Below are 25,914 nucleotides of genomic sequence, written 5' to 3' on the forward strand. Positions count from 1 at the left end.
CCACAAGATCCATAGTACCACGTTGTTGAGTCCTTAGTGAGGCGCCTACATCCCAAGGAGAGCACACTAAACTATATCTAGAACAAGGCTACCAGTCCCGGCTAAGGCAGTGTAACACTATATGTTGCATTGACAATTCGTTCAGCAGAACAATCAAGTGTTTTGCAATCCGCAACACCGGTTTGTCATGCCGTGCTCATATTTGTAACCCGGCAAAATGAGAGAGAGAGCCGCGCAGACCCAAGCCAAGTCTTGGTATAGCAAATCGCCCATATCGACCTTTGGTGTAGATAGAAGGTATGTATAAAGGACGAGCCTTCACATCGGTTTCCTCCCTCTCTATTATAATATCTCCCTTGCATCCTATCGTTCCGAAATCGCACCTCAATCATGGCGGTTCTCTCAAAGCAAGGCTTGGCCGTGTTGGCTGCAGCCGCGTGGACTCAGACCACGTCTGCTACCCGCGTCGCCTTCATGTCTGAAGAAAACTGTTTAGGGACCATCATGTACATGGCTCCCAACGTAACCCAGGAAATCCAATGCTACGACCTCACGGGGTACGACGGGATCCCATCGGTTGATGTCCTGAACACAACCCCTGGCCTTGTGGTCAACTTTTTCTCGGATTCGAAATGCCAAAATGCCGTCGCTGCCGCCGACGTAGACGGATGCAACAATGACTTGGACCCGTTCGGAAGTTGGTCCATCACGAGAAATGCCTCGGCCGCTGCAGACACAACAGATCTCGAGACTGTTCCAGGAAACATCAAGATGGGAAATTACACGCAAATGGCGCTGACGGACCCAAACATCGATCTAAGTTTCAATTTTCCTACTGTAGGTCACAAATACGACGGTCTTGTCAGAACTTGTGCTAAATACTCCCTCTAGGTGTCAGCCACCGTTTTTGGTACGGCCAGTCTTGGTCTTACCATTTATGGCGCGGTATACGCGTGTGTTTCTGCTACGGATGGCACAGCCGCCGACATTGTCGCCTGCATTGCAGGCCCCATCGCCACTATCCTTGGTTCCGTCACTGGATACCTCTATGCTCGCTCCGGCGCGGCGGCGCGTGTCAACCAGGACATCGACTTGGCCACGGGGACCTTCACCAACGTGCGCAAGCGTGAGGCAATGGACTCGGCGCTTCACAGCTACTTGGGAGAGTTGCTCCCGGGCAGTTCGCATGTCGGTTACATGTATCATGCTCAATATGATCAACCGAGCCCGATGTATGAAATTGAGCCGATGCCTGGCCACAAAGTCCACATCTCAGCGTTCATCAACGACGGGGGATCCATCACCCATCATCTCCACTTCGCAGAGGAGACTGAGATCGCCAAACGAGCTCAAGGGATCAGTGAACGAGCTGCACCATACCCATACAATGGCATTAGATGGGGTAGAGGAGGTTTCGATTGGTGCGTTCAAAATCATCGCTACGAATTGTCGCAGGTCTAATAAGAGTCAATAGGAATTTGTGCCCCTACAGTGGCGCTGGCAACGCAGGCTTGGCTCCGGATCCGTCTACCTATTACAATGCATTCTACGACCAGATCACTTGCATCTTCCCCACCACGGATCCTTACAAGGCCTCGACTGCTATGCAGGCTGACTTGTACGACACAAACAGCGTCCTCGTTGCGGACATTGAGATTATCCCTTACGGGGCAACCTTCAGTTCAGGAGCTCCTTCATGCAACAGCAGCCCTCCGCCAATTAACGGTGATTGTCAGATCAACTAGAAAAAAGGGACATTTGTATAGTCTAGAAGAGTACTTGGATTATACTACTGCAGGACTGAATAGGGGAAGATCGTACTTAATTCAACATATAAGTACTACGAGTGACTTCCAGCAGTCATGCTTCTCCTCGTATGAGTCTTCCTTCCGCTGGATCGACTCAGGCTCAGTAATCCATCTGAGATATGCGTCTCCGATAGGCTGAGGACCGAACAGCCAGTCAGTGACAATTGCCAGCTGCTTGCTGAACACGACGTGGGTAGACCAAATGTAGGAGGACATTTGGACGGCTTGGATTTCGTACTATGCTGCGATGTCCCTGTCTGATTGGAGGTGTCGAGAAAGTCATGGTGTTGGCGGCAGTTGAATTGAAATGAGGCTGTCCTCGAGGTGGCGGCTCAATCGTCTCGTGACTTTGTGCGAGGTGAAGGAAAGCTGCGCCCGTTGTGACCAAATTGGAAGTCGCCAGCCCCATGCAGTCGGCGCACCGTGGCTGCCATGGGGGCGCATAAGCGAGACTCGGCCTCGCTATCGATGGTGTGCAGTCTGTTCATGTTTGTGGAGGTTGATGTGCGAGAACAGAGTCTGGGGGCGGCTTCGCATGAGCAGATGAGAATCTGGCCGCATTTCCGCTATACCATTTCGGGTGCGAAGTAACAAGGGGTAAAAAGAAGCAAGTACAAAATCACAAGAGCTAATTCAATCATCAAATATCTTGTAGGCATTCGATATCTGATCTCTGGTGCTTCGGATGGTCACCGCTCGTTCACCACCCAGCCCCTGAACTCATGAGCGCCGCAGCACGCAGAGAATGTGTATCTTCAGATGGTTCACCGTTTAAGTCACACTCTCCAAAGGACTGCGCGTGTGCAGTCCCCGTGGTCTTGCATCGATGCCTGGGCCACAATAATAACAGCGGGCTGATGCGCACCCAACCTCGAGCCGCATGTGCTGCTGGAGACTGGCCACGGTCGTTGCGAGAGCGCTAGCTGCTGTCCTTGGGGACACGACACGTCGATTGGAAGATAGTGCTTTGGTAAGAAAGCATTCCCGATCTTTTCGAGCCGCGGGCGCATGGCTAAGAGCAGCCATTATCTCGATTCCGGTCGTCAGAATTGGTGGTCGTTGAGTCCTGCATGTATGCAGATCTTCGTCTCAGCATAGCGGATGTATCTCATTATAATTTCCAGTCAGATAAGCCACTGCCACGCCTCAGTCAGAGCCAGCATTGGCTTGAGTCGAGTAGTATTCGCGCATCTGGCCGGCCAGCTTTCGATCACGGAGCGTCGACTTTGGATGGCTCGGTAGATTCCAGTTGTTTACACCCCACCCTGATCAGCAATGTCAGCAAAAGCCACGATCGGAATGACACATTGCTAGGTCGATCGTACACCACCTGCGGATCTTTGCGCCCACTGTCTGCCCAGAGAACTTGGTAGCACCGTTCCAGTGACGCCCTGCCACGTTGTCAGCATGCGGCCAGTATACAGTCATTACGTTGATGTGTTTACACCCAGCTACGATGAGAGTCCATGCCATTCCTTGTACCAAGGGCATCAACACCTGTCCACTGTAAGCCACATGCCTCTCCTACGCGATATCTCCACCAACCTGATCTTTAATCGTGATGTATGTGATCATCTTCCAGTCATTCGTACTGCTAATGCTCTTGAGGTAGCTCTGCTCGAACCTGAGATCGGGAAGCTGGAGATGCGGTGGCATTCGCTGTCTCTGGTCTTGCGGCAGAGGCTTCAGAATCGACAGTGGCACCTCGTCCTCGTCAACGTCGTCTGCTTCGGATACGACATCTGCTGAGCGGTCGAATACAACGCGTTCCTTGGTGTCGGCGGCGGTCGATGGTGCGAGATCGCGTTCGGTGGGGGCTTTGTTTATGTGGGCGGTTTGGATGGTCTCGGCCGCTTGGATGGCAACATCTTCAAGACCTGGGGCCATCTTGAATTATTGTTCTATGTGTTTGGTTGGGGTGTATGGCCAATGTCGTCTCGGATCGATGGAGGAAGTGGTCGAGGTTCGAGAGTATCCTCCCCTTGCAACTTGATACTCGAGCCTCGGTCGAGAGAGGTTTGGTTCGAATCCAAGTACAACGGATAGATTGGTCGTCGGTCGATTCAATGGCAGCATAGAGCGTCTGTATACTTTGATGGGGCGGATTACTCGACGTCTTGAGTAGCTCGTGAAGGAGTGAAGTGAATCCAACCTCGAGTCAAGCTCAGAGGACTTCGGGACTTCTGGCACGTGCGTCAATCTTCCCCACATCGGAAAACAGGCGGGGCCTGGGCATCTGAGATTCAGCTGGGATGTGTTTGACTGGACCCTCAAGAACACCACGCTCTCTCCTTACCAACTCCCCATACCACACCACCAAGATGGGGAACGCAAACTCACAGATGCTTGATAGCATCGTCAGCGGTTCGAACTGTAAGTCGGCGCTCCCCCGCACCTGCGGCCAGCCCTGAAGCAGTGACATCAGGCTCGAGAACAACCACGTGCTGACCATATTTCTCTATAGTCGACCGAGATGAAGTCGACCGGTTGCGCAAACGCTTCATGAAACTCGACAAGGTGAGACAATGCCATTAAAGTAGCCCTCAGGCCCCGGCAATTACTTACAGCCCTCGCTACAGGACAACTCGGGCACCATCGAACGCGACGAATTCCTCTCCCTCCCCCAAGTCTCCTCCAACCCCCTCGCCACCCGCATGATCGCCATCTTCGACGAAGACGGCGGCGGCGACGTCGACTTCCAAGAATTCGTGTCCGGCCTCAGCGCCTTCAGCTCCAAGGGCAACAAGGAGGAGAAACTCCGATTCGCATTCAAAGTCTACGACATCGACCGCGACGGCTACATCAGCAACGGCGAGCTGTTTATCGTGCTCAAGATGATGGTCGGCAGCAATCTGAAGGATCAACAGCTACAGCAGATTGTGGACAAGACGATCATGGAGGCGGATTTGGATCACGATGGCAAGATCAGCTTTGAGGAGTTTACCAAGATGGTGGAGAATACCGATGTGTCGATGAGCATGACCTTGGACCAGTTTTAGTGGTCCTCAATACCCGCTGGATACACCGTGTATGGCGTTCGAGGAGTAGCAGGCGAGGAAAGTATCGCCAAGGCCGCATGCAGCAGGCTCTCATGTAGCCCATGAATCACACGGGTTGCTCGAAACGAGCTGAGATGAGATGATGATATCTTGGACGCCATTCTCATCAAACGTATCACATAACTTCCGAAAATAGGGGTATCTCTTCAAACACTCAATCGACTCTGCATGCGAACCAGCCGCATCGACAGGGGTAATCCAAAGGCACTCTACACCAGGATTCCCCAACCCAACAGCACGGCGATCCAAAATCCAGCATACGCTCCCTTCCATGCAATGCTCTCACTCATTGACTTTCTTGCTGCAAAGACAGACCACGCGCCGGGTGCAGCACTGCTGGAAGTTCCCCCAGCTCTGTTGACGTTAGCAATTGAACGAACGTTGAACGCTTCATCAATGGACTTACTTCTTGTTGGACGCGATGATGTTGGTGCTCCTGCCCCCAGGACAGAAGATGACTTGGTATTCGGCGCCTTTTGGTACGATGAATGTGCTGGACTGGTCGTCTTGCGGGAAAGAATAGGCATCAGGACAAATCGATTTCGCCGCTTTGGAGTAATAATTGGGTTGACAGCTTCCACGCGCCTCGTTCGCTCCAGTACAGCAGTATTGGTCACTGTGATATCTTTGACATGCCGAGTTACATGGATTAAATGCAGGCCTGGCGACGTTGCCGTCAGGGTAAGGATAGACGCCATCACCTTGGGAGGTAGGTGTGTCGACTTGACAATCCCAGGGACACCATTTCGAGACTGTATCTGCAGTGACTTTGTTGTCGAAGTCGATAGGGGAAGACGAATTTGTGCCGAGGAACTGCTGGTTGTTCGTGTAGGGATTGAAGTCCGATCCTGCGAAATCACCAATGCTCCCGACACATGAGGGATTCGTGCCACTCGGATCAAGCTTTTGCAGCGCCTGAACACCATTTGGAAGCAGAACAATGGCCAATGGCAGATTGTACCCATCGACCAAGCTTATGTCGTAGAAACTCTGGTCCTGGCCGCCATCCATGGTGAATTCTGCGAGGGTTGCTGGTGGATTTCCGGCCTGTCTGCAGTCAAGAGCGCCACACTCTCCCGTTTTACAAGCGCCATTGCTCCCAGGACCATTAGGAAACGTGCAATTCGTGCGACCCCAGATTCGACCTTGCCAATCTGCACCCACGTGAACAGTTTTGTTGTTTCCAGGATCCAGCTTGAACCCGGTAGCATTAGGACCGGTGCTGCCTCCCTGGGTAACAAGACCTGGCCAGATGGTGTCCTGACATTCATTGATAATGTACAGATCCAGAGTACCTCCGCTGGTGCCTTGTCGAGGGGCGATGACTCGCTCTATATGATGTTCAGACAGTGCGAAGGCGGCGAAGCATGTTGTCGACAGCAGAGTGTTCGCCCAAGACAGAGGCCCAAATCCCATCGCTCGACGTAAGCTCTTGCAGGCGGACCTCTTACAGCAGTCACTTGACGACCTTTGCCTTCCCGTGAGCTGATCTAGCCTGGAGCTTGGCTTTGTGGGCACGGATCTCTGCACGGAGGCGTTCGGTCTTGAGAGCAGCAATTGTTTTGGCCTTGCCGGCCTTGATCTTGAGGGATTGCTTCTGCTGGTGTAGTCGCTCGCGGGTGTGGCTGGTCCGGCTGCTACGAGTGGACCTGGTCGCTACTTGTCGATCCAGAATGGCGGTTTATCTGGGGAAGTTCGGTGAAGAGTAGGTGAAGAACAGACCGGCTGTTTGGGTGCTGATATCGTAGTATGGAATGTCGTAGTGGAGGGTGAAGCAGGGGGTAGAACTTGTTTTGAGGCGATGAAGATAGACGAGAGACCGCTTGACGCCATGGCACAATGGTGAAGTGCAGACCTACCGTTTCGGTGCGGGCAGCTGCATCCTCGCTTGCGTGCCTGACGCATGTTTCCTTGGTTGGTGAATGCAGGCGCGTCCACGAGGCGTCTTGAAACGTTCCTGCTTCGCGGTAATGTCAACTCGGTTCACACCCCCGTTTACGGCTACTCCCGAGCCGGTCCGGGTAGTGGGCATCCGACATCCGATGGCCGACCTCACCAAGGATCCCAATGGCTGCCTAAATGGTTCAGGACTCTGTATCGGCAGTGTAGCACTCCAATCGAAGTCAATACCACAAACACCTTGAGGGGTGGGATTCTTCCCGAAGACTTCGCAGAAGGACCGACTCTCAAGCTCCTGCCGATCATCAAAATGGATCTCACCATCCGACTCAAGACCAAAGGCGGTGTCGACAAATACCCAGCCAAAAGCCATGCCAGGAGATTTCGAGAGAAGCTGGGCATCAGCTCCGGCATCATTGTGGCATCCGGCACCAAGAACTTGAACTGGCCCAACTCCGACATGCCCGCACCGTTCAGGCAAGATCGATCCTTCTACTACCTCACAGGCTGCAATGAACCAGATTGCGGAGTGTCCTACGACATTGAAAAGGACAAGTTGACTCTGTGGCTACCTCCGGTTGATCTTGGATGGCACCAGCTTGTGTACTATGGCCGAGGAAGCACGGTCGAAGAGGCTCTTGAGAAGTACGACATCGACGACGCACACTATATCAAGAAGGAACCCTCGGAAGCATTTTCGAGGGCTGGATTTCTGGTGTCATCCGACTGTAGCGAGGCAGCTTCAAGAGGGTCACGCCTTGGAATCTTTGATCTCGAAGTTGGAAACGAGCTCATTTTCTCTCGGCAGACTACGTCAAAGCCCGATCTCTTGCAACGTGCTTTGAATGCTTGCCGTGTCATCAAAGATGAGCATGAGATTGATCTCGTCCGGCGAGCCAACGATATCACAGCGGAGGCACACACCAACGTTCTGAAGGGCATGCATGGCTTCACGAACGAATCAGAGGTGGAGGCCGCTTTCATGAAAACTTGCATAGCCCGAAAAGCAAAAGCTCAAGCCTACGATCCCATTGCTGGCTCAGGCCCCAATGCAGCTATCTTACATTACTCAGAGAACACAGCCGACTTTGGCAAAGGACAGACTGTCGTACTCGACGCTGGTTGCGAAGTTGATAGATACGCCTCAGATGTCACTCGAACACTCCCCATCAACAAGCACAACCCCGGTCATTGGTACTCGAAGGAAGCAGAGCATATTTACAAGCTCGTGGAGAAGGTCCAACAGTCCTGTATCAAGAAGATGCTGCCAGGAAACAAGTACATCGAGGCGAATTGGCATGCTCATCACATTGTTGTGGAAGGCCTGCTGAAGTTGGGGATTCTCAAAGGCGACGCCAACAAGATCTTCCACGCTGGTGTATCCGCGGCTTTCCTTCCACATGGCTTGGGCCATCATGTCGGCCTCGATGTGCATGATGTCTCTCCCGATCCTCCGCCACCCGCACAAGCCACGAAGGCCAATGTTGACCGCCTACGCGAGGCATACATCAAGTGGAAGCCAGAAGCTGCATCTTGGGCATCAGAACTAAACTCATTTGAAAACTTTGGCATTGGACCCTACTGGCAAACATCACTGACCAGCGTAGATGCGCCAGTACTCGAGCCTGGCATGATAGTTACGGTTGAGCCTGGTATTTATTTCAATCCAGTGCTATTGAGGGAGCTTCTATCAGATCCCAAACGGAGCCAGTTCGTTGATGAAGCGGTCTTGAAGCGGTATATCCCTGTGGGTGGCGTGAGGATCGAGGATTGCATTCTCATCAACAAGAAAGGGTATGAGAATCTAACCACAGCGCCCAAGGGTGAGGAGATGTTGAAGATTATCCGTAAATCAGCAGAAAGATAGGTTTTAAAAGTACGTTTATGCAAGCGCTATGCACGGATTCACATATGACCGCCAAGCCTCGCCTTAACAACGACAATAGGAATGGTGACAATACGCCACAATAGCAGCCATGACAATAGGCTCACACCTATACCTTCTCTCGATCTTTCTCCATCCTTTCCCTACACTCAAACACCCCAATCCCCTCCTCGATACCATCGTCGCACTGCCGGCCAGGCGAGATATCATCGAGAAAAATATCAACATATACCATTTTCACCTCCAAATCACCACGCCAACACGATGCTCACCTCCGCCCTGCAAGAGAAGCTCGCTCCGCTGGCGGACAGCATCCATACCAACCGCAAGCGCTGGTGGGCGCGCGTGAACGCCGTCCGCAACCAAGAACCCTCGCCCCTCCCTTCCTACAAAATCATCAAGCGGCGCAAGAAACCTACCACAGCGCTCGACACCTTCGCCCACCGCCTCAAGTGGAAGATCTCGCACGTCGCCGCGCGTAGCGCCCTCCTCGCCCGCTTCTCCTTCGCGCCGTACGATTTCACCCTCGAGGAGCATGTCGCCTCTTCCCTGCGTCCCCCGAGGGAGACTGAGACGTTCACGAACCAGCTGGGCAATGCGTTGCGCGCGACGGATGGGAGATTGAATCGGTGGGAGGGGGCGGTGAAGGCGGCGGAGGGGTTTTACTTTGGGCTGTTGAAGGATGTGAGGGATCGGGCGAAGGCGCTTGAGAGGGCGTTGAGGGTGAAGAAGGGGGAGCATTGGTGTGTTGGGGAGGTGGAGCGCTGGGAGGAGAGGGAGATGAGGCTGTTCTCGGAGGGAGTGGAAGGGACTGGGCGGGAGGGGATGAGAGGGGAGTTTGGTGTTGCGGGCAGGTGGCGGAGAGAAGTGTTGGAAGTGTTGAAGGAGATGAGTGAGCTGGGAGTGGAGGTTGCTGGCGGACGGCAGAAGATGATCACGGAGTTCTTTGAAAGAGTGTGAGGGCGCTACGAATCCACCTCAGCATCTCGCAAGATATCATCCGCAATCTTCAACGCCAAAGCATACACCGTCCCCTGAGGATGTCCCGGCGGCAAGAACGGAAACGCACTCACATCCACGACCCTCAATCTTTTCACCCCGAACACCCTGGCTTTCGAATCCACCACCGCCATCGAATCATTCGCCATACCCATCTTGCACGCCGCGCTAGCATGCCAGATCATGATACTGTTCTGCCGGATGTACCTCTCGATCTCGCTGTCCGTCGACACAGCCGCGGTGCCTGGGTAGTATTCAGGTCCGATCGTCACGTTGGCCATGCCAGCCCAGATCTTGCGCACTTGGTTGAAAGCGATTATGGCGAGTTCCATGTCGATGGGGTTGCTGTAGTAGTTGGGATTGATCACGGGAGGCTGCAATGGGTCGTTGCTGCGAAGGGAGATGTTGCCTCGAGAGAGCGTGGTGGAGATGGCTGCGCTGATGGTGCCGTAGTTGTATCCGTCCTTCGGGTCGGCAGTCAAATAATCGGAGTTGTTTCCCGAAAAGCCGTTTTCGATGAGATACTCTACGTGTGGCCCATCTGGGCTGAAGTTGTTCTGAAGAGCTGCCTGAGCTGAGGGAGACAAGGACGATGATGGCAAACGCTCAAAAGCAACATATGCAGGTCCGTTCGTGAGAGGACCAGTTTGGCTGTTGAGGAAGTCTCGTGCTGCCTTTGCCGCGTATTGTGGAGAGTTGACGAGAGATGATGAGGTCTCGACGTTTACCCGAAATCCAGTCCCGACATAGGTCTTGTCGTGCAAGTTCTGTCCGACCCCTGGTAGATCATGCACAACAGGTATTCCATGGGACCGAAGATGATTGCTCGGCCCAATGCCAGAAAGCCTGCGTTGTCGTCAGATGATGACTGCATATACTGTAGTATTGACTTACATGAGCAAATGAGGAGACTGGAAAGCCCCAGCAGACAATATCACCTCCTTGCGAGCAGAAAGACTATACGCAACCCCTTCCGTCCGCACTTCAAGACCCGTCGCCGTCGTCTGATCGAACAAGATCTTCGTTGCCTGAGCGCGAGTGTACACCTTCAACGACGTCTTAAGCATAGCATCCTTCAGAAAGCTACTCTGCGAAGAGCTTCGATGCGAATCTACTGGATTGATCGTCCCAGGAATCCATCCATGACCCTCGAGTATGCCAGAGCTAAAGCCAGTCTTGGAGTGGCTCAAACCAATGCTCTGGAAGCCAGAGGCTCCCCAAGTGCCTAAGGGTATCGCCCAGTTCGGCCAAGATATCTGCAGTGGTCCTGGCGTGGTCGTTGCATAGGCTGCTTCATCGAAAAGGACACTGCCATTCGGTGGCCACCTCTTGGCGTGGTTAGGAGCCGTGAGTGTGCAGCTATCCTTGAAGTATGGCAGCAACTGCTCGAACTCGTACGATGGATCGCCGGCTTCTTCTGCCCATTTTTGATATGTGCCCTTCGTTCCTCTAGCACTTGATCAGCATGACAGATGAATGGTACCTTTTCTGACTTACCGCATGAACGCCCCATGAGCTCTGGCACTGCTCCCACCCAACGTCTTACCACGAGCATAAAACAGACTCCTATCATCCAAGCCCTAGACAAAGATACATATCGGCCAAAATCGCCACCTCTGCTTTCAAAGCCCTACCTTCTGCGGCTCCGTCACGAATCCCCAATCAATCAGCAAAGGAGCCGGATGATTCGAGTTCCAACCCAAATGCTGCAACGGAGCCAGCCCAGGGATCACACTGCCATTGCCATTGTCCTGTTCGTAGAATCCTCCCGCCTCAACGACCGCAACTTCGTATTTCCCGCTCAGGGCGAGCTTCCACGCTACTGCAAGACCTGCCGTTCCTCCGCCGATAATTCTGTTAGAGATCAGTCATCGACAGAGCTGAAGAGACACAAGTATAGTTACACATAATCGTAAGTGGCGTTCACGAACGGCACGCCGAATGAGTTTGACCAAAGGGGCTGGTATCCAGATGCATGTTCATTGGCTTCGGCGAGGAGGAACTTGTTGGTAAGGAAGTACTGCACCAGGAAGAAAGCCACAGCCGTGATCTGTGAGGCTGGCTGCATCCTTGAGGTGGCCTGATGAAGTTTGTGCAAGATGGATCGCAAAACATGGGGTCGGCCATCGGAGTTCTCTGTTCAGCTTTAGTGAAACGCTATTGTGATAGTCCCGTGTCGTCAAATACCACTCACGCTATCGTGATTCCGTTCAAGTGTGCGAGAGTAGCCTCATAGTGATGTTGAGATCTAGTTCTACGACGTCTTCTCGAAATGCTCTGCCGGCTCTTCAAGGCTTCGGAAGGTTTGCCTGATGTAGTAACAAGTCATGGTGATGAGCTCTTCGTCGATTGCGTTGCGGCTGAAAACCTTCACGATCATCGACCAAACATCGCTGCTGTCTGGAGGTGGGCAGCCTTGATACACCAATTGTTGTCCAACCATTCTGCCAAGTTTCTGCATGGTCGCCACGAGCATGCACGTGTTCCGGAAAGCGTCCCAGAAAGGCATCCCAGATGGAAGCTGCAGCGTCGCGTATGTGTCTCCAAAGCGTAAGGTCTGGATCCGGAATTGATGTTCAGCGAGCCTTGTTCCATGCGGCTTCTCGTTTATTAACTGACCCTACGAGCATGTCCGACTCAATACCTTTTCTCGTCGAAACACAAGCCAGAGCCACGCCGTCATCAGGATACTTTCGGGTAAACAGCACCACAGTCATGCATAGCGATTGATTGTAGTTTTTGTGCATTTCGAGGGTATGAGGAGGAGGAAGCAGAGATAACATCCAGAATCGACTCCAATATGGCTTGGAATGGTTCATCGCCATCATGTACCAGTCGAATACCGCAGCGAATCGCTATTGTCGGTGCCGGCTGGTATGGTACTCATCTCGCGCACTCGCTATCCGCCGATGGACATACCGTCGTTCTCATCGACCAAAACGACCAAATTCTTTCAGGAAGCTGCTCAGGGTCCTTTGGAATTCGCCTTCATCTAGGACCACATTATCCCCGTTCTCCCGCAACACGAAGAAGTTGTCAGGAGAGTTTTCACAGGTTTGTGAGGGCATATCCCGAGCTCGTGGTATGGCATGAACGATCGATATACGGTTATGGAGCGATCGACGCGAAAGCTTTCCTTTCCAAGGTATCGAGAGAGACCTTTGAGCGGGTTTGCCGAGAAACCCCAGAAAGCAGACAGCTGGATCGAGCAGAGATGGAAGAGTTTCGAGATCTGGAGGTTGCGTTTGATTTACCCGAACCCAGTGTCGCGATCGGCTCGATCTTGCGAAGGCACATGAAGCGTCGACTGGAAGATGCCGGAGTGTCTGTTCGTCTTGGAGTCGAAATTCGAGACGTGAAGTACCTCCCCACTGGCAGAAGTGAAGTCGTCTCTGGAGATGGATCCTTCGTAGAAACAGCCGATTGGGTGATCAATGCGACAGGATTCCAAAGCCTGCTCTCTCAAGTCATGCCTCAGGCATTAGAGCTTGTGTATCAAGTATGCGTTGGCTTTGACTATGAAGATACGCAGCCTGGAGACAAGCCTTTCTCATTCATCGTCATGGATGGATGGTTTCCGTGTCTGATGCCTTGCATTGACGAGGTTCGAGCTCCAAAAGACTATGTGTTGATGCATGGGAGCTACACCATCTTGGGGTCGTATGGAGAACCGCAGTCCGCATGGTCACTACTGGCCAGTCTGAATTCAGACGATAAGGTCATGCCACGGCTGCTGAAAGCGACGGAAAGCGAAATGGGTCGTTTCTGGCCAGAGTTTGAGAATCGGTTCCAGTACAAGGGCTGGCATGGAACTGTTCTGGCGAAGCCTCGCACGCATTGCGAGTTTCGATCAAGCCTGGTCTTCGCCAAAGACAAAGTCATCCATGTCGTGCCTGGGAAGATCAGCAATGTCTTTAATGCGTACGATGAGGTTGTGCAGTTGATGGACGCGGAGCGGAATCCATCAAAGGCTCTTCAAGACGAGAATAGATTTCAGTATGCCTGCGGCGGGGCACTTGATGTCTCCAAGCATGAATTAGGAACCCTGAATGGTAGCAGGATGACAGACTCCCTGCAAACCTACTACGACTTCATCGAGACATGAAGATGTTGGGATCCTCATGGCTCGTATTCGTCACCTTCGGTCCAGGCTTGCGTTCTCACAATAAACCCCAAGCCAAGAGGTCCGCGAGGGGGTTGATGGCTTGAATAGCACACAAGCGGTCTCGTGAGCTCCTTCTCGATCAAAGCGAGCACAAGCGTGCAGTCAAAGAACACCGCATTGAGAAGCCGGTCTGCAATGCCGACATCAACAGTCCAGACCGGTACCCACAACCGTAGCGCCATCATCTTCAGGCTAACGCCTTTCATCCCATGCATTAGCATCTGGTGGCTCAATTTTCCTATGGTCTGATGATCAATCGAAATGCATCGTAGCGCTCGTTGCGGCGAAAGTGTACATACACCGGCCTGGAGTGAGCGCTCAAAATGTCTTACTTCTCGTTGACCGATTCTCCTCATTGATGCGATCTTGACCTGGAGTGTGTATGTATGACGCTGCTGTCGCACAGTAAACCATACCTTTCCCACATACAATGACGTTTTCATCATCGTGAATTCGACCTTGTCTGATGCGTACCATAATAATAATACGAAAGATGTTGGGGAAGCCAAAGCCAAAGCCAAGACATGTCGTCGGGATACAAGTTCCTACCCTGGTTTAACTCTGGCTCCATGGCTCCTTCCGCCGCGCTCAACCGGCCGGACGGCGATCCACGTCGCCAGCCAATGCGACGAGTGCCGAAAAACGCCACCTTCATCTTGCTTGGGACAGGGCGGTGTCTGACGGACTTTTTGAGACTGTTTCAACGGCGAGCCGGAACCATTGTCACGACGACAACCATATGCAGGTGGGGAGGTTGGGATGAACAGGTGGGAACAGGTGGAACAGGTCTCGTGACAATCAAAGCATATCGTATGGTGATTGATTGATGGTATTGCTATTCATACAAGGTGCTCTCCTTTCCCATTCCTCGTCAAACGCCAATTGTGTGTATAAAGGTAGAAAGGCATTAGCGATCTATTGTGCAATCCGGTCTCTGGGGTATCACAATGAATCGGTCCAAAAAGTAAAAGCAACGCTAATTCGCAGAAAAGAACCCAAGCGGTCAATCAATCGATCGATTGCTCGAGGTTGATGTTCGTTGTCGTTCGAGGGTTGTGAAGCGAAGCGCTTGAACGCAGCCAAAGTAATGTCAATAAGCCCTTCCCAGTAGTACCCGTGGTTTGTTGCCCGGCCGTGTAAACTCCGTTACTGAGCAAAGTCGTAATTGTAATTATGGTGGGGGTGGTGGTTGAACAAGTCGTGCGTTGAATCGGCCGTGTTCGTGTCGTATCGTTTAAAAGGTGCTCCAGACCATGCCACCCTCTGAGCGAGCCATGCTGCCCACACGCAGCTCTTCGACGGTTCTTGAGGCCTTCTTGATAGGGACGGCGGTATTGCCAGAGTTGCCAGAGTTGTTGGACTCGGCGATGCTGGATGCACGGGAGTGGAATTGTTTCCTCACCTCCTTCCAGCGGTCGGAGCAAGGCTTGCACGCTTTGCTAGTCTGGCCTTCTGGGTGGAATCGAGCGTTCTGGTCGAGGGGAACGCTGTGTTGGACGTGGGTCGCGCACACCAGGTTGCCGCAGCGTCGACAGTGGTGTCGTCGAAAGAACCAGGTGAATGATTCGCTGCAGACGTAGCAGGAGTTGGACGATTCGTCCGGTTTCCAGTGAGCCGTGGTCGGTGGCCCTGTCACCTCACGCCACTCATCTCGCGAGAGGTCCTCGCTATCTGAACTGCTTAACATCTGGTGTATACTGCCGGTCCCCTGCCTAGCCAGTCCCTCTGGCGGCAGTCCTGGTCCAAACTCGACCGCCGACGCTGGATCGGTTCTTGCACTGTCGAAGCTGCTGTCTTGGCTGGCAGGTGGGGTGTCTGGTGCTCGAGGTCGACCTGGGATATCGGTCGGTCTGGCGAGTCTGTCGTTTGGTCGGAGCGCGGCGGGGGTGTAGAGGGGTTGGCGAGGTTGGCGCAGCTGGCGTACATTGACGTTGGAGTGGTAGTTGGTGGGTGAGATGTTGTTCGAAGGTGGGGTTTGCGACGTAGGTGGGATGGAGGTGTAGGCGTCGGGCGGCGAGGGCCCTGCGGATGGGTTCATGTAGTATTTGGAGTTGGCCATGGGGTTCGCGAAGGAGGTGGTGGCCATCATGTTGGTGAGAACCTGGTTGGCGGTGCTCGAGTGCAGTTGGCGAGGGCTCGCTTGTCGGACAGTGTGCAGCGAGCGAGCGATCGATCAAAGAGGTGGCGGACAATGGCAGCGCGGCGCGCACTTGTATGCTGCGTCGCCGTCGACCCCGAGCTCCTGTTTCGAAGCGGTCTGGAGAGGCCTGGGGGTGGGCTAGAGTGTGCGCAAGGAAGGCAGAGGAAGCGAGTCTGGCGGAGTGCCGGCGGGCTTCCAATTGGCGATCTGGGTTGCGATAAAAGATACGAGCTGCCGGTATCGTGTCACCGGCTGGCTATCTCCCGGCACCTGGCACTCGACAAAGGAATGGACATGCAGCGCGACGCATAGCACTTATCACGATCAGGCCAGGAAAAGGCGCTGGGCGGGCAGCGATAGCTACTAGTAGTCGTCGAGGACCGCCCCTGCGACGACTTCGGCTGGCGAGCACAAGCTTCACAACGGCCGTCGAGGGTGGGTCGCCTTCACGGGCCATTACCGCACACAGCAGGCTCTCGCGTGTCGTCTTGTGCTACGCCACCGACTTCCTATCGTTCTCCGCCACGCGATCAGATGCCGTCTTCACTGCCCGTCCACCTTCACCAACCCGTTCTTCCTTCACCATACCATCCGTCATCCTCAGCACATGCTCCAAACAACCGCGCTCGGCAAACGCACTCGATAGCGTCCAACCCAGGCCTGGCTGCGATGCACAACCTTGCACCAACGACGTTTCCAGGGTCGGGTCCCGGTGAGGAAAGGTGATGAAGAGAGCCGCATCAGGCCCGCTCTGATTCGTGGGCCCGGCGCCGGCGACAACCTCATCTACCAAAATGTCGCCGCTGATTGGCCGCCGTATCTCTTATCAGCGAGCGGTCAGAGCGCTAGGGCGCAAGCGAGCTAGCCTCGTATGCACGATGCAAGTCAGCGCCCGCCTGGCCGTACTTGGGCCGATGACAGCCATTTCCCATGGGCCAGCATCGCCTCCCCAGAAGCAGCAGAAGCGTCGTCGTTGCGGTGCTTGCGATGATCGATGTCGCGTGCCGAAGGTTTATAGATAGCAGGCTGCCGCCCAGGGCGTCCTGGCTACATGTATCGCTCTCCACCTCGCCCGCCGACCGACAACGACGACGACGACGACGACGAGACGGTGAGGCGGGCGGCTGGCGTGGGACTGACGATGAGACGTGAGGTGTGGTCTGGAAATGACATGTGCAAGTGCAAGCCGCTGCCTCCCAGGGTCCAGGATGCGGCAAACGAGTGCGATTGATTCCGCCTCGGCACTGCTGGACTGCTGGCCTGCCATCTTCACAGCGGCTGCTCAATGGAGATGCCAAGCCCCTCTGTACGCTCAAACCATCGAGGCATCTTCGCCCGCCCCCGCCGCCCCCAGCGCGACGCCGTGCAACAGTAGGTATTGAATAGATGATGATGCGGTAGACAGCTGTCCAACTCTTGTCCTCACCGCAGCCGCCTCTCGTTGCACTGCAACCACACGTCCCAGTCGTTGACCGTCCAAACAATCGTTGTGCAGTCCCGAGACACCTCCAAACCGGCAGCACATCCCGGTCTATAGCTACCACCGCAGTAGCTACGACTGCTGCACGTCACACCAGGCCGATAAGAACATGTCCGCCGCCAACGAGGACACGAGCGCAACACCGCTCCCACCGCCACCCAGCCAGGATCCGCTGTCTGCGGAGCAATGGAGCATTCTCGCCGCCATTGCTGACACCGTCACCCCGTCCTTCGCCCAATCCACGGGCAACCGACTGCTGCAGCACCCATTGCGAGGTGAGGTCTACGATGCCACCGCCAAGCGTCTCCGAGATCTCTCCACCGATGCGGCCTCGAGCGATGTCGTGCCGGCCTATCTTGCCGAAAATGCCACTGCCCAGCCCGAGTTCAAGGAGCATATGATGCGCTTGTTGGCGTTTTACATGACCGAAATGTCGAGGAAGCCACTGTCGTTCATTCTAAGCACTCTCAAGTAAGCCGTCTCCACCGTATCCTTCACGCCACCCCTTTGACAGCTCCATCTCCCGTACGAATCGTGTTGAGCGTCCCGATCCAAGACCGAACTTCTTTCCCCCAACATAGGGCGGGTCACGCAAGCTGACCAAATCCAGCACACGCGCCGGCGCACTACTACTTACAGGCCACGCGACACCTTTAAATGGACTCTCCGTCCAAGACCGAGAACTGATTCTCCAGGGCTGGGCCCGTTCGCGACTACCGCCACTCCGATTCTTGCATAGATCGCTCATAACACTTGTGCGCCTCTTCTGGCTGCGCACTTCACCAACTGTGCCTCAGGTCCTTGCGTATCCAAGGTTTCCGGTGAATGCGGTCAACCCAGGGCCAGGCTTCCCGTTCCAGTTTGTGCAGATTCCACCTTCAGTAGCGCTCGAGCCGGAGGTCATCGAGACAGATGTTGTCATTGTGGGCAGTGGATGCGGCGGTGCAGTCGCGGCGAAGACGTTGGCAGAAGCTGGATTGAAAGTGTTGGTCGTGGACCAGTCGTATTACTGGTCGCCAGAATGGCTGCCAATGTCTGATGAGGCCGCCGGCATTCACTTGTTCGGTAATGGCGGTGCTGTCATTTCTCAAGATGGCAGTATCATGGTCTTGGCTGGATCAACCTGGGGAGGTGGTGGTACCATTAACTGGAGTGCATCGTTGCAACCGCAGGGGATCGTTCGAAGAGAATGGGCTCACAAGTTTGGGTTGAAGCACTTTACTGGCGCTGAATTCCAGGCGGACTTGGATGCTGTTTGCGAACGAATGGGCGTGAGCTACGCCAATATCAAGCATAACAAAGGGAATCGGGTGTTGATGGAGGGTGCAAGGAAGCTGGGCTGGACGGCCAAGCCTGTGCCACAAAATACTGGTGGTGAGGAGCACAGCGATGGCTTCTGCACGAGAGGCTGCCGTTGTTGTGGTAAGAAGGGACCGACTGTCACTTTCCTACCAGATGCGGCCGATGCGGGAGCCAACTTCATGGAGGGATTCAAGGTCAAGGAGATTGTCTTTGGCAAGAACGACTCCAACGGAAACAGGGAGGTCACTGGTGTGAGAGGTACTTGGACGGCCAGAGACACCAACGGCGGTGTGGTCAGCCTAGGCCGAACAACTCGTGAAGTGATGATCAAGGCCCGGCGGACCATCATCTCAGGAGGCTCGCTCTACACTCCACATCTCCTCCAACAATCCGGTCTCAAGAACAAACACATCGGTCGCCACCTCCACCTCCACCCAGTCTGCATGCTCGCCGCAGTCTGGGACGAAGACATCCGCGACTGGGAAGGCCCCATCCTCACCTCGGTCGTCAGCGAATTCGAAAACCTCGACGGCGACGGCTACGGCACCAAACTCGAATGCACCACCATGATCCCAGGCTCCTTCCTCCCCGTCTTCCCCTGGTACAGCGGGCAGCAATGGAAAGAATTCGTCGCCAAAATGCGCCGCATGTCCGGCTACATCTCCATCACGCGCGACCGCTACGGCGGCCGAGTCATCCCGGACCCCGCCGACGGCTCCCTCGCCATCGACTACACCCTCTCCACCTACGACCGCAACCACATCCTCGAAGGCCTCGTCCGCCTCGCCGAGCTCAACTACGTCGAAGGCGCCCGCGAAATCCACGTCTCCGCGCCCGGCATCCAACCCTTCATCCGTCCCAAATCCTCCCCCAAAGTCCCCGTCACGCCCCTCTCCACCCCCTCCGTCACCGACGCCGAATTCCAATCCTGGCTCCAGAAACTCCGCGCCGGCGGCCTTCCCTCCCCCGACGCGGGCTTCGCCTCCGCGCACCAAATGGGTTCCTGCAGGATGGGCACCTCCCCGAAGAACAGCGTCGTCGATTATCGCGGCCGCGTCTGGGGCACGAGTGGACTGTATATCGCGGATGCCAGTGTCTTTCCTTCGGCGTCTGGGGTCAATCCTATGATTACGACTATGGGGATTAGTAGGAATATTTCCAGGGGGATTGTGGATGAGGAGAGGGGGGACGCAGGGTTGACGTTGGATCCTTCTGCGGGGAGGGCGAAGTTGTAGAGTTGATGTGTGAGGGGAATGTATGTGTACGAAGTGATGTGAAGGGAACAGGACGGCTCATATAGGCGGCATATCTCAGCAGAGGAATATTCAAGTGGATGAGAAGACGGTACAAGTATAAACGAGAAAAAGAAGAAAGAAATTTAGAAATACAACTTTTTATATCTCTAGGCATACTGTCTAGGTGTATCATACCATCGTTGCAGTCAATGCAGGGAGCTTTTCATTCCATCACTCATCTCTATCCCAAACGCCTAGAGTAGTCAGGACCCACAACACCAGGCCAGACTTCATCATCGTTCTACCGAGCTTCGTCGGTGCGACTGCATCCTACTGCTGCTCGATCTTCGGCGCTACACCAGGCGGCGGCTCGATCTTCGCGGGGAACGCCGAAGTCCCCAAGTTGCTCTTACACTCGGCCTTCCAGTTCTTCGGCGTAATCATGTCTGCCGCCTCCTTGAAGGCAGCCAGTGAGCAGAAGCTCTCGTCACCTTCGAGGTGCTTGCCCTGAGGTTTGCAGAAGGGGAGTGTGACGGGCTGGTCGTTGTAGCGGATACGAACGTAGTGGCCTTCGAGTTTCTTCTTCTCGGATTCGGGCATGGTGACGAGTGGTTCGCGGGCGGGAGATGAGCTGCTCTTCGGAGACGAGAAGATGGAGTACCACCAAGACTTCTCTTTGCTTGGCCATACGGCGCCGCTAGGTGATGGAGATGACGCAGCGTCCTTGGTCTTGAACAGCTCCAAGGCGACTGATGAAGTGAAGTTGGGCCAGTGGTCTTTGTCGACTTCGAAGCCGCCGAGAGCAGCTAGGGTTGCTGCGATGGTGGTATCATGGCAGCCGGACAGCTTGATCTTGAATGGTTCCTTCTCGCCTTCGCGAGGTGTGCCGTTGGAATGTTCGACCATTCGCTGGGACAAGTCACCCACAAGGCTTCCGATGCCGAGCTTTCGGTATTCGTTGGATTCTTGGTAGCCGATGAACCATTCTTCGGTCGTGATCCTGTCGATGTTCTTGCGCACTTTGTCGTCGTAGAACTGCTTTTCGTGAGTACGATCGTCCCTACAGCTTCTGATTTAAACATACCTCTGCAGGTAACTTCGTATCTGGACCATGCGCCAAAGTAGCATTGACGGTATCCATGACTCCAGACAGTCTTGGGTGAGAGTCGACCTGGACCACAGGGCTGTCCTTGGGCATCCACTTTCCTATCTTCTTATTAATATACTTCATCTCAATCGAGTCATTCCACAGCTTGGCGGTTCGGTCGGCAAAGGCATGTGAGAGCTCGGCGAATCTCTTGCAGCTGCCTTCGTTTGGAAACAAGGTCTCGTCCTGCATGGATCGTTGAACAACGGCAGGAGGTTCCAACCCGGGAGCTCGAGAGGCCGCGGGATAGAGGCCGGTGAAGGTCTGCTGAACGCTCTCCAATGCTCTCTGGATAGGAGTGGCACGCAGGCTAACGTAGGCCCTCGAGCTGTCGTCGAGTGAAGATGGGAGGAAGCCCAGCTGGTTGACATAGAGCGTCCGTATTCGCTGTCCAAGTGCCGATGTGGTCTCTCTTCCTCTGTCAGTCAACTCGCCTGGCTGGCAGATGGCATCAATCTCTCCACGTGGCCCCGCAGCCAGCTTTGGCGCATCACCAGTGCCCAATGTCTCCAATCTCCTCTTCCACGCCAAGTGATCCCATGAACCGTTTGCGGCGACGATTGTAGCCTTCAGTTCGTTGGCGGCTTTGCAATACGGCCAAGTTCCATGCAAGCCGGCATTCTTAAAACGAGGACCGACAGGCGTTCGCTCGCCATGGCGAAGCAAGATCTGGACTTGTTGGAGTTCGAGGTTGTTGGGATAGAGCTGGGCGAGCTCTTTGTCGCTGTAGGGCGGCCTAGGAGTGAGCGTCGTCATGGTGGTAGGAATTGCCTCTCGATCGCGGAGGCGTAGACTACAGGCTTATCATGGTCTGGGAAGATGTGAAGACGGCGTGTCAGCGGTCAAGTCGCAAGCAAGCGTGAATGAGCCATGCTGGCGGACTTTCGGCGGGCAACATCCACATTTAGCCCATCTCCGCATATAGAGTTTGCGCTAGATGCGCCAATGTTCGTGAAGGAAAGTGAGCCGATAGACCTCACAGAAAGCTCCATGTGTCTCCCATTTGCTTCCAGTGTAGCATGGCCACGCCCTACATTTGCGCCGCATGTCGAGGCAAACTGATCAGACCAACCCTCAGAGCGGCTCACTCAATCTCGCAAACTTCGTCCCGGCACCAATCCACCTACGCAAGAGATGACATCGATGGATTACTGCAGACCTCCAATGGGAGAAAACAACCTGCAACCTCAGAGGCGAGGTCTGCTACGTCGCGATACTCCAGCAGCACTGGCAGCGTAAGAGGTCGATATTCGGGCAAAGAACTGCGTCCAGAGCAGCTGCTGAATCAGCTCGATCGACCGGGAGAGATCAACGCCAATGGGGAGGCTACGAGGCACGCGGCACAAGTACCTCGTGCACCGCGTCCAGCGAAAGACCACGCCCGCACACACAACGAGAACGGTGGACGTGGGTCACCCCGATATGCCGGTTTATCACCCCTGGCGGACCGATTGTCGAGCCAATTGATAGCCCAAGCAAGCAAAGAGGACTTTACAGGCTGCTGGCAGACCTTGCAACAGTTGGGAAACGAATGTGAGAACCTTGTGGCTAGCGAGTCGCGGACGATGTTTTCGAGGAAAGACATGGTTCCATCTCTCCAAAAGCTGCTGCGCAAAGCTACTGGACAATGGTTGGATTCCCTGGCGGGAAACAAACATGAACCGGGACTCCCGTCTCCTTTGGATATCCATAGCATACTGTTCCGTCTACGTGGCACGTATCCGGGACTCTACAACGCCACACTGTGGCACGTGGCTTCAGGCATCGCAGATCTTCACTTTGCTAACAAACTCAACAATCAACCTCCTGGCACCATTCAACATGCAGTTGGACTCCTGGTTCAGATGTGGAGAGTTTGTATCGCTCTTCAGGCGTCAGACTCTCGTGGCCACAGCTCCGCCTCTGGCTCCATGTCCACATCTAAAGTTCTGGCAGACGACACGGACTGGAGCTTTCTACCACCTGCAGATGCCTTTGCTCATTGGAAGTCAGACGTTCGAAATCGGTCGGAATTTGAGGGCGTGCTCTCCATGTTGTTGCCAGTATCGAAACAGCAAGATAATCCACAGAGACAATTCGACTATGCTAGTGCTGCTTTGATCACCCTGGACCTCGTTAAAGAGGTCAAGACGGACGGAGCCGAGGGTCAATCCATGCCTCTTTCACAGCTTCCAGAGCATGCTCCATTCGCACACCTGCTTGAGACCATCCTCAGAGCTTTTCCCGCGCCACGAATACCGAGGAGTCTGTATCATAAGATGGAACGTCTCGAAGATGAGGGACTCCTCAGACAGTACGAGTTCATGATAGCGCGGCTTGGACTTTATGACAACAGGCCGCAACGAAGCGCTGAAGAAGCCGAGCAGAAGGAAGACGAACTTCAGTCTACGCCCCTTTCGAGCGACAACGAGCAAGCTCGCGAGAATCGGGATCGATCAAGGGAAGATGTCGAGTTCGCTGAGAAGCCACAAACTCCACAAATCGAAAGCTTTGCACTTTTAAACGTCAAAAGACTTGGCCGGGCCTTGGAAAGCCGCGACATGTACCAGGTTGAGAAGATTCGACGAGAGGTCCATGCTTTCGCTGGGTCGCACCAAGACGACCCTAGAGCCGTGCCACTCGAGCTCTACGAGCATCTCATGCTCACTTTCCTGTCTTTGCAAAATCCGAAGGCCGCCATTGAAATCTGGAATCACGTCATGACTCTAGGCTACAAACCGACCGTGAAAACGTATTCCGTCATGATGCGTGGTGCCCGAGCATCGAAAGACCGTGCTGGAATGGAGGCATTCTGGCACAAGATGCGTCAGTCAGGCTACCAACCCGATGAGCATGCTTGGTCTATCAGAATCTACGGACTGTTTGGTCTCGATGCCGCAAGACAAGGCATGGACGCACTGAACGAGATGGCGCGGCAGTGGTTGGCAGCTGCGAAGACCAAGGCTATCCAACACATGAACGCAGCTCAAAGCAAGCAGTTGATCGCCAGAAAAAAGCTTTTCGCCGAATTGTTGTCCACGTATCCAGGTCCGGTCGACGGCGTACCACGACCGAATGTCATCATCATGAATTCGGCCATCTCATCTTTAGCCCATAAACGCGATTACATCATTGGAGATGTCCTTCGCTGGGGCCGTTCGTTTGGCATTGAACCAGATCTCACGACTTACAACGCTCTTTTGAACGTGGCCATGCGCAAAGGCGAGGCTACCGAGGCTTTGAACATCCTTGTGAGCATGCAGAAGCGTGGTATACAAGGCGATAGTACAACATGGACTGTTCTTCTGACTGCCCTCTTCCAAGGCGGATTCCTGGACGGGTTGGACCACCTCGCACAGCAGAAGAAGATTTTAGGCTTCGTGGATGCTCTTGAGAACAAAGATGGCACCATGCCAGGCCTGGACGAGAAGGGATATGCACTCATCATCAACCACCTGCTGAAGCAATATTCGAACCCTACCGCCGCGGATGCAGTCATGGCGCGAATGATCGCGACTGGACGACAGCCATCCCCTCATATCTACACAATTCTGTTGACACATTATTTCGACACGCAACCTGAGCCCGACCTCGCCGCTGTCCAGGCTCTCTGGAGACACATTGAATCTCACAACAGAGGTTGGGGCGCCGTACTCGACAACATCTTCTACGATCGAATGATCGAAGGATACGCTCGCCACCACCAACTCGCCGGCATCCAGCCAGCTTTGGGCTTCCTCAAGCGTGCTCGACAGGCAGGGCAAAGGACTGGATGGGCGGCCCTTGAGGCTGTGGCTCGGGCACTCGCGGAGAGGCAGCAATGGGACAGACTCCGCGCTTTGGTCGATCAGGTGAAGGTCGATATGAGGGAGAATAGAGGCGGAACGTCCGGCCAGGCGAAAGGAAGCTTCTTTTCCTTTATCGAAAGGACTGGCCTGTCCGCCAGGGAAGAGGACTCGGGGGTTCAGCGTCAGAAATCGACTCATCGCAGGGAAGGTCCTTTGATGAGGGCTGCGGCGAGTGCTGCGGAGGGGGCGTGGTCACGGTCGTTGGCGGATTAGCCTTCACAGAAGCACCCACAGAGTCGTGAGGATAGGCCCAAGAGGTATCATCATGAAAAGACATTGAATTGTATCCCACCAAACTCGTCCTTCGCCGTGCTGATTGCCTGTCCCAGAACGCCTTGCTAACCCATCGAAAATCTATGCATGCAATGCAGAATCCAAGCTACCGTCAATCCCACTCAAGCCATTTCTCGAGTCCCTCCAAGTTCAGCGTATCCATCATACACCCCAAGCAAAGCCCGCAACAAATCCACAAAGCCTTGGCGTAGCGCTCTCATGGTGGACGCCTCAGAGGTGGTTGTCGTCGTCGTTGGAGCTGGATGGCCAGCGACGTGCTGCTCTCATCTCGCGAGCCTCCGAGGCGGTGGTGTCTCACTGCGACATGGTGGTGTTTGCAGAAGAGGAGACAGACTCAGCGTCATCGGACATGGAGGTCAGGATTGAAGACCTGAGCATTGGGGAGGAGCGCAAAGAAACGAGCCGAGTCCATTCAGTCGAATCAAAGGCACGCTTGGCCATCTCATATCTGCGAAGGACTCAGCTTGAGAGCCTGAAGGCTACGAGTCGCTCGAGTGATGGCCTTCTTCTGCTGCCGTACACTCTCGTACTCCTCACGCTTGCGCTTGCGTTGAGTCTTCTTGCCTTCGTTCTCAGTCTTCTCATCAGCCTTCGGCTCGCCCTCGCTCTCAGTCTTCTCTTCAGCTTTCGGCTCAACTTCGACCTCCTTCACCTCCAGCAGCGTCTTCTCCAAC

The 25,914-nt window shown here is 54.3% G+C and overlaps 12 protein-coding genes across 12 annotated transcripts; 7 read left to right on the forward strand and 5 right to left on the reverse strand.

The window, feature by feature from the left end:
- Positions 1-390: 390 nt before the first annotated feature.
- M409DRAFT_59469 (uncharacterized protein) lies at positions 391-1,745 on the forward strand (the record flags this gene model as incomplete). The annotated part of the gene is made up of 3 exons (XM_033814205.1): positions 391-837; positions 892-1,421; positions 1,475-1,745. 3 exons carry the CDS (start codon positions 391-393, stop codon positions 1,743-1,745), a joined length of 1,248 nt encoding a protein of 415 aa, XP_033661830.1.
- Positions 1,746-2,954: 1,209 nt separating this feature from the next.
- Positions 2,955-3,695, reverse strand: M409DRAFT_28547 (uncharacterized protein; the record flags this gene model as incomplete). The annotated part of the gene is made up of 4 exons (XM_033809088.1): positions 2,955-3,073; positions 3,134-3,199; positions 3,254-3,305; positions 3,354-3,695. The coding sequence occupies 4 exons, from the start codon at positions 3,693-3,695 to the stop codon at positions 2,955-2,957; spliced, it is 579 nt and encodes a 192-aa protein (XP_033661831.1).
- Positions 3,696-4,129: 434 nt separating this feature from the next.
- M409DRAFT_70030 (uncharacterized protein) lies at positions 4,130-4,807 on the forward strand (the record flags this gene model as incomplete). The annotated part of the gene is made up of 3 exons (XM_033818539.1): positions 4,130-4,181; positions 4,273-4,325; positions 4,388-4,807. 3 exons carry the CDS (start codon positions 4,130-4,132, stop codon positions 4,805-4,807), a joined length of 525 nt encoding a protein of 174 aa, XP_033661832.1.
- Positions 4,808-5,269: 462 nt separating this feature from the next.
- On the reverse strand, positions 5,270-6,283 carry M409DRAFT_70031 (uncharacterized protein; the record flags this gene model as incomplete). Its single annotated transcript, XM_033818540.1, has 1 exon — positions 5,270-6,283. The coding sequence occupies one exon, from the start codon at positions 6,281-6,283 to the stop codon at positions 5,270-5,272; it is 1,014 nt and encodes a 337-aa protein (XP_033661833.1).
- A 793-nt stretch (positions 6,284-7,076) lies between these two features.
- Positions 7,077-8,633, forward strand: M409DRAFT_70032 (uncharacterized protein; the record flags this gene model as incomplete). Its single annotated transcript, XM_033818541.1, has 2 exons — positions 7,077-7,481; positions 7,587-8,633. The coding sequence occupies 2 exons, from the start codon at positions 7,077-7,079 to the stop codon at positions 8,631-8,633; spliced, it is 1,452 nt and encodes a 483-aa protein (XP_033661834.1).
- Positions 8,634-8,915: 282 nt separating this feature from the next.
- On the forward strand, positions 8,916-9,480 carry M409DRAFT_28551 (uncharacterized protein; the record flags this gene model as incomplete). The annotated part of the gene is made up of 2 exons (XM_033809089.1): positions 8,916-9,394; positions 9,450-9,480. The coding sequence occupies 2 exons, from the start codon at positions 8,916-8,918 to the stop codon at positions 9,478-9,480; spliced, it is 510 nt and encodes a 169-aa protein (XP_033661835.1).
- A 136-nt stretch (positions 9,481-9,616) lies between these two features.
- On the reverse strand, positions 9,617-11,718 carry M409DRAFT_28552 (GMC oxidoreductase; the record flags this gene model as incomplete). The annotated part of the gene is made up of 5 exons (XM_033809090.1): positions 9,617-10,496; positions 10,545-11,099; positions 11,148-11,230; positions 11,285-11,504; positions 11,555-11,718. The coding sequence occupies 5 exons, from the start codon at positions 11,716-11,718 to the stop codon at positions 9,617-9,619; spliced, it is 1,902 nt and encodes a 633-aa protein (XP_033661836.1).
- A 732-nt stretch (positions 11,719-12,450) lies between these two features.
- On the forward strand, positions 12,451-13,755 carry M409DRAFT_59475 (uncharacterized protein; the record flags this gene model as incomplete). Its single annotated transcript, XM_033814206.1, has 1 exon — positions 12,451-13,755. One exon carries the CDS (start codon positions 12,451-12,453, stop codon positions 13,753-13,755), a length of 1,305 nt encoding a protein of 434 aa, XP_033661837.1.
- Positions 13,756-15,049: 1,294 nt separating this feature from the next.
- Positions 15,050-15,904, reverse strand: M409DRAFT_59476 (uncharacterized protein; the record flags this gene model as incomplete). The annotated part of the gene is made up of 1 exon (XM_033814207.1): positions 15,050-15,904. One exon carries the CDS (start codon positions 15,902-15,904, stop codon positions 15,050-15,052), a length of 855 nt encoding a protein of 284 aa, XP_033661838.1.
- A 1,640-nt stretch (positions 15,905-17,544) lies between these two features.
- Positions 17,545-19,972, forward strand: M409DRAFT_28555 (uncharacterized protein; the record flags this gene model as incomplete). Its single annotated transcript, XM_033809091.1, has 2 exons — positions 17,545-17,906; positions 18,046-19,972. The coding sequence occupies 2 exons, from the start codon at positions 17,545-17,547 to the stop codon at positions 19,970-19,972; spliced, it is 2,289 nt and encodes a 762-aa protein (XP_033661839.1).
- Positions 19,973-20,302: 330 nt separating this feature from the next.
- Positions 20,303-21,875, reverse strand: M409DRAFT_28556 (uncharacterized protein; the record flags this gene model as incomplete). Its single annotated transcript, XM_033809092.1, has 2 exons — positions 20,303-21,007; positions 21,057-21,875. 2 exons carry the CDS (start codon positions 21,873-21,875, stop codon positions 20,303-20,305), a joined length of 1,524 nt encoding a protein of 507 aa, XP_033661840.1.
- Positions 21,876-22,138: 263 nt separating this feature from the next.
- M409DRAFT_59479 (uncharacterized protein) lies at positions 22,139-25,159 on the forward strand (the record flags this gene model as incomplete). Its single annotated transcript, XM_033814208.1, has 1 exon — positions 22,139-25,159. The coding sequence occupies one exon, from the start codon at positions 22,139-22,141 to the stop codon at positions 25,157-25,159; it is 3,021 nt and encodes a 1,006-aa protein (XP_033661841.1).
- Between the last annotated feature and the right edge of the window lie 755 nt (positions 25,160-25,914).

This window comes from Zasmidium cellare, assembly GCF_010093935.1.
Source record: "Zasmidium cellare ATCC 36951 unplaced genomic scaffold M409scaffold_44, whole genome shotgun sequence".
Taxonomy (NCBI): Eukaryota; Fungi; Ascomycota; class Dothideomycetes; order Mycosphaerellales; family Mycosphaerellaceae; genus Zasmidium; species Zasmidium cellare.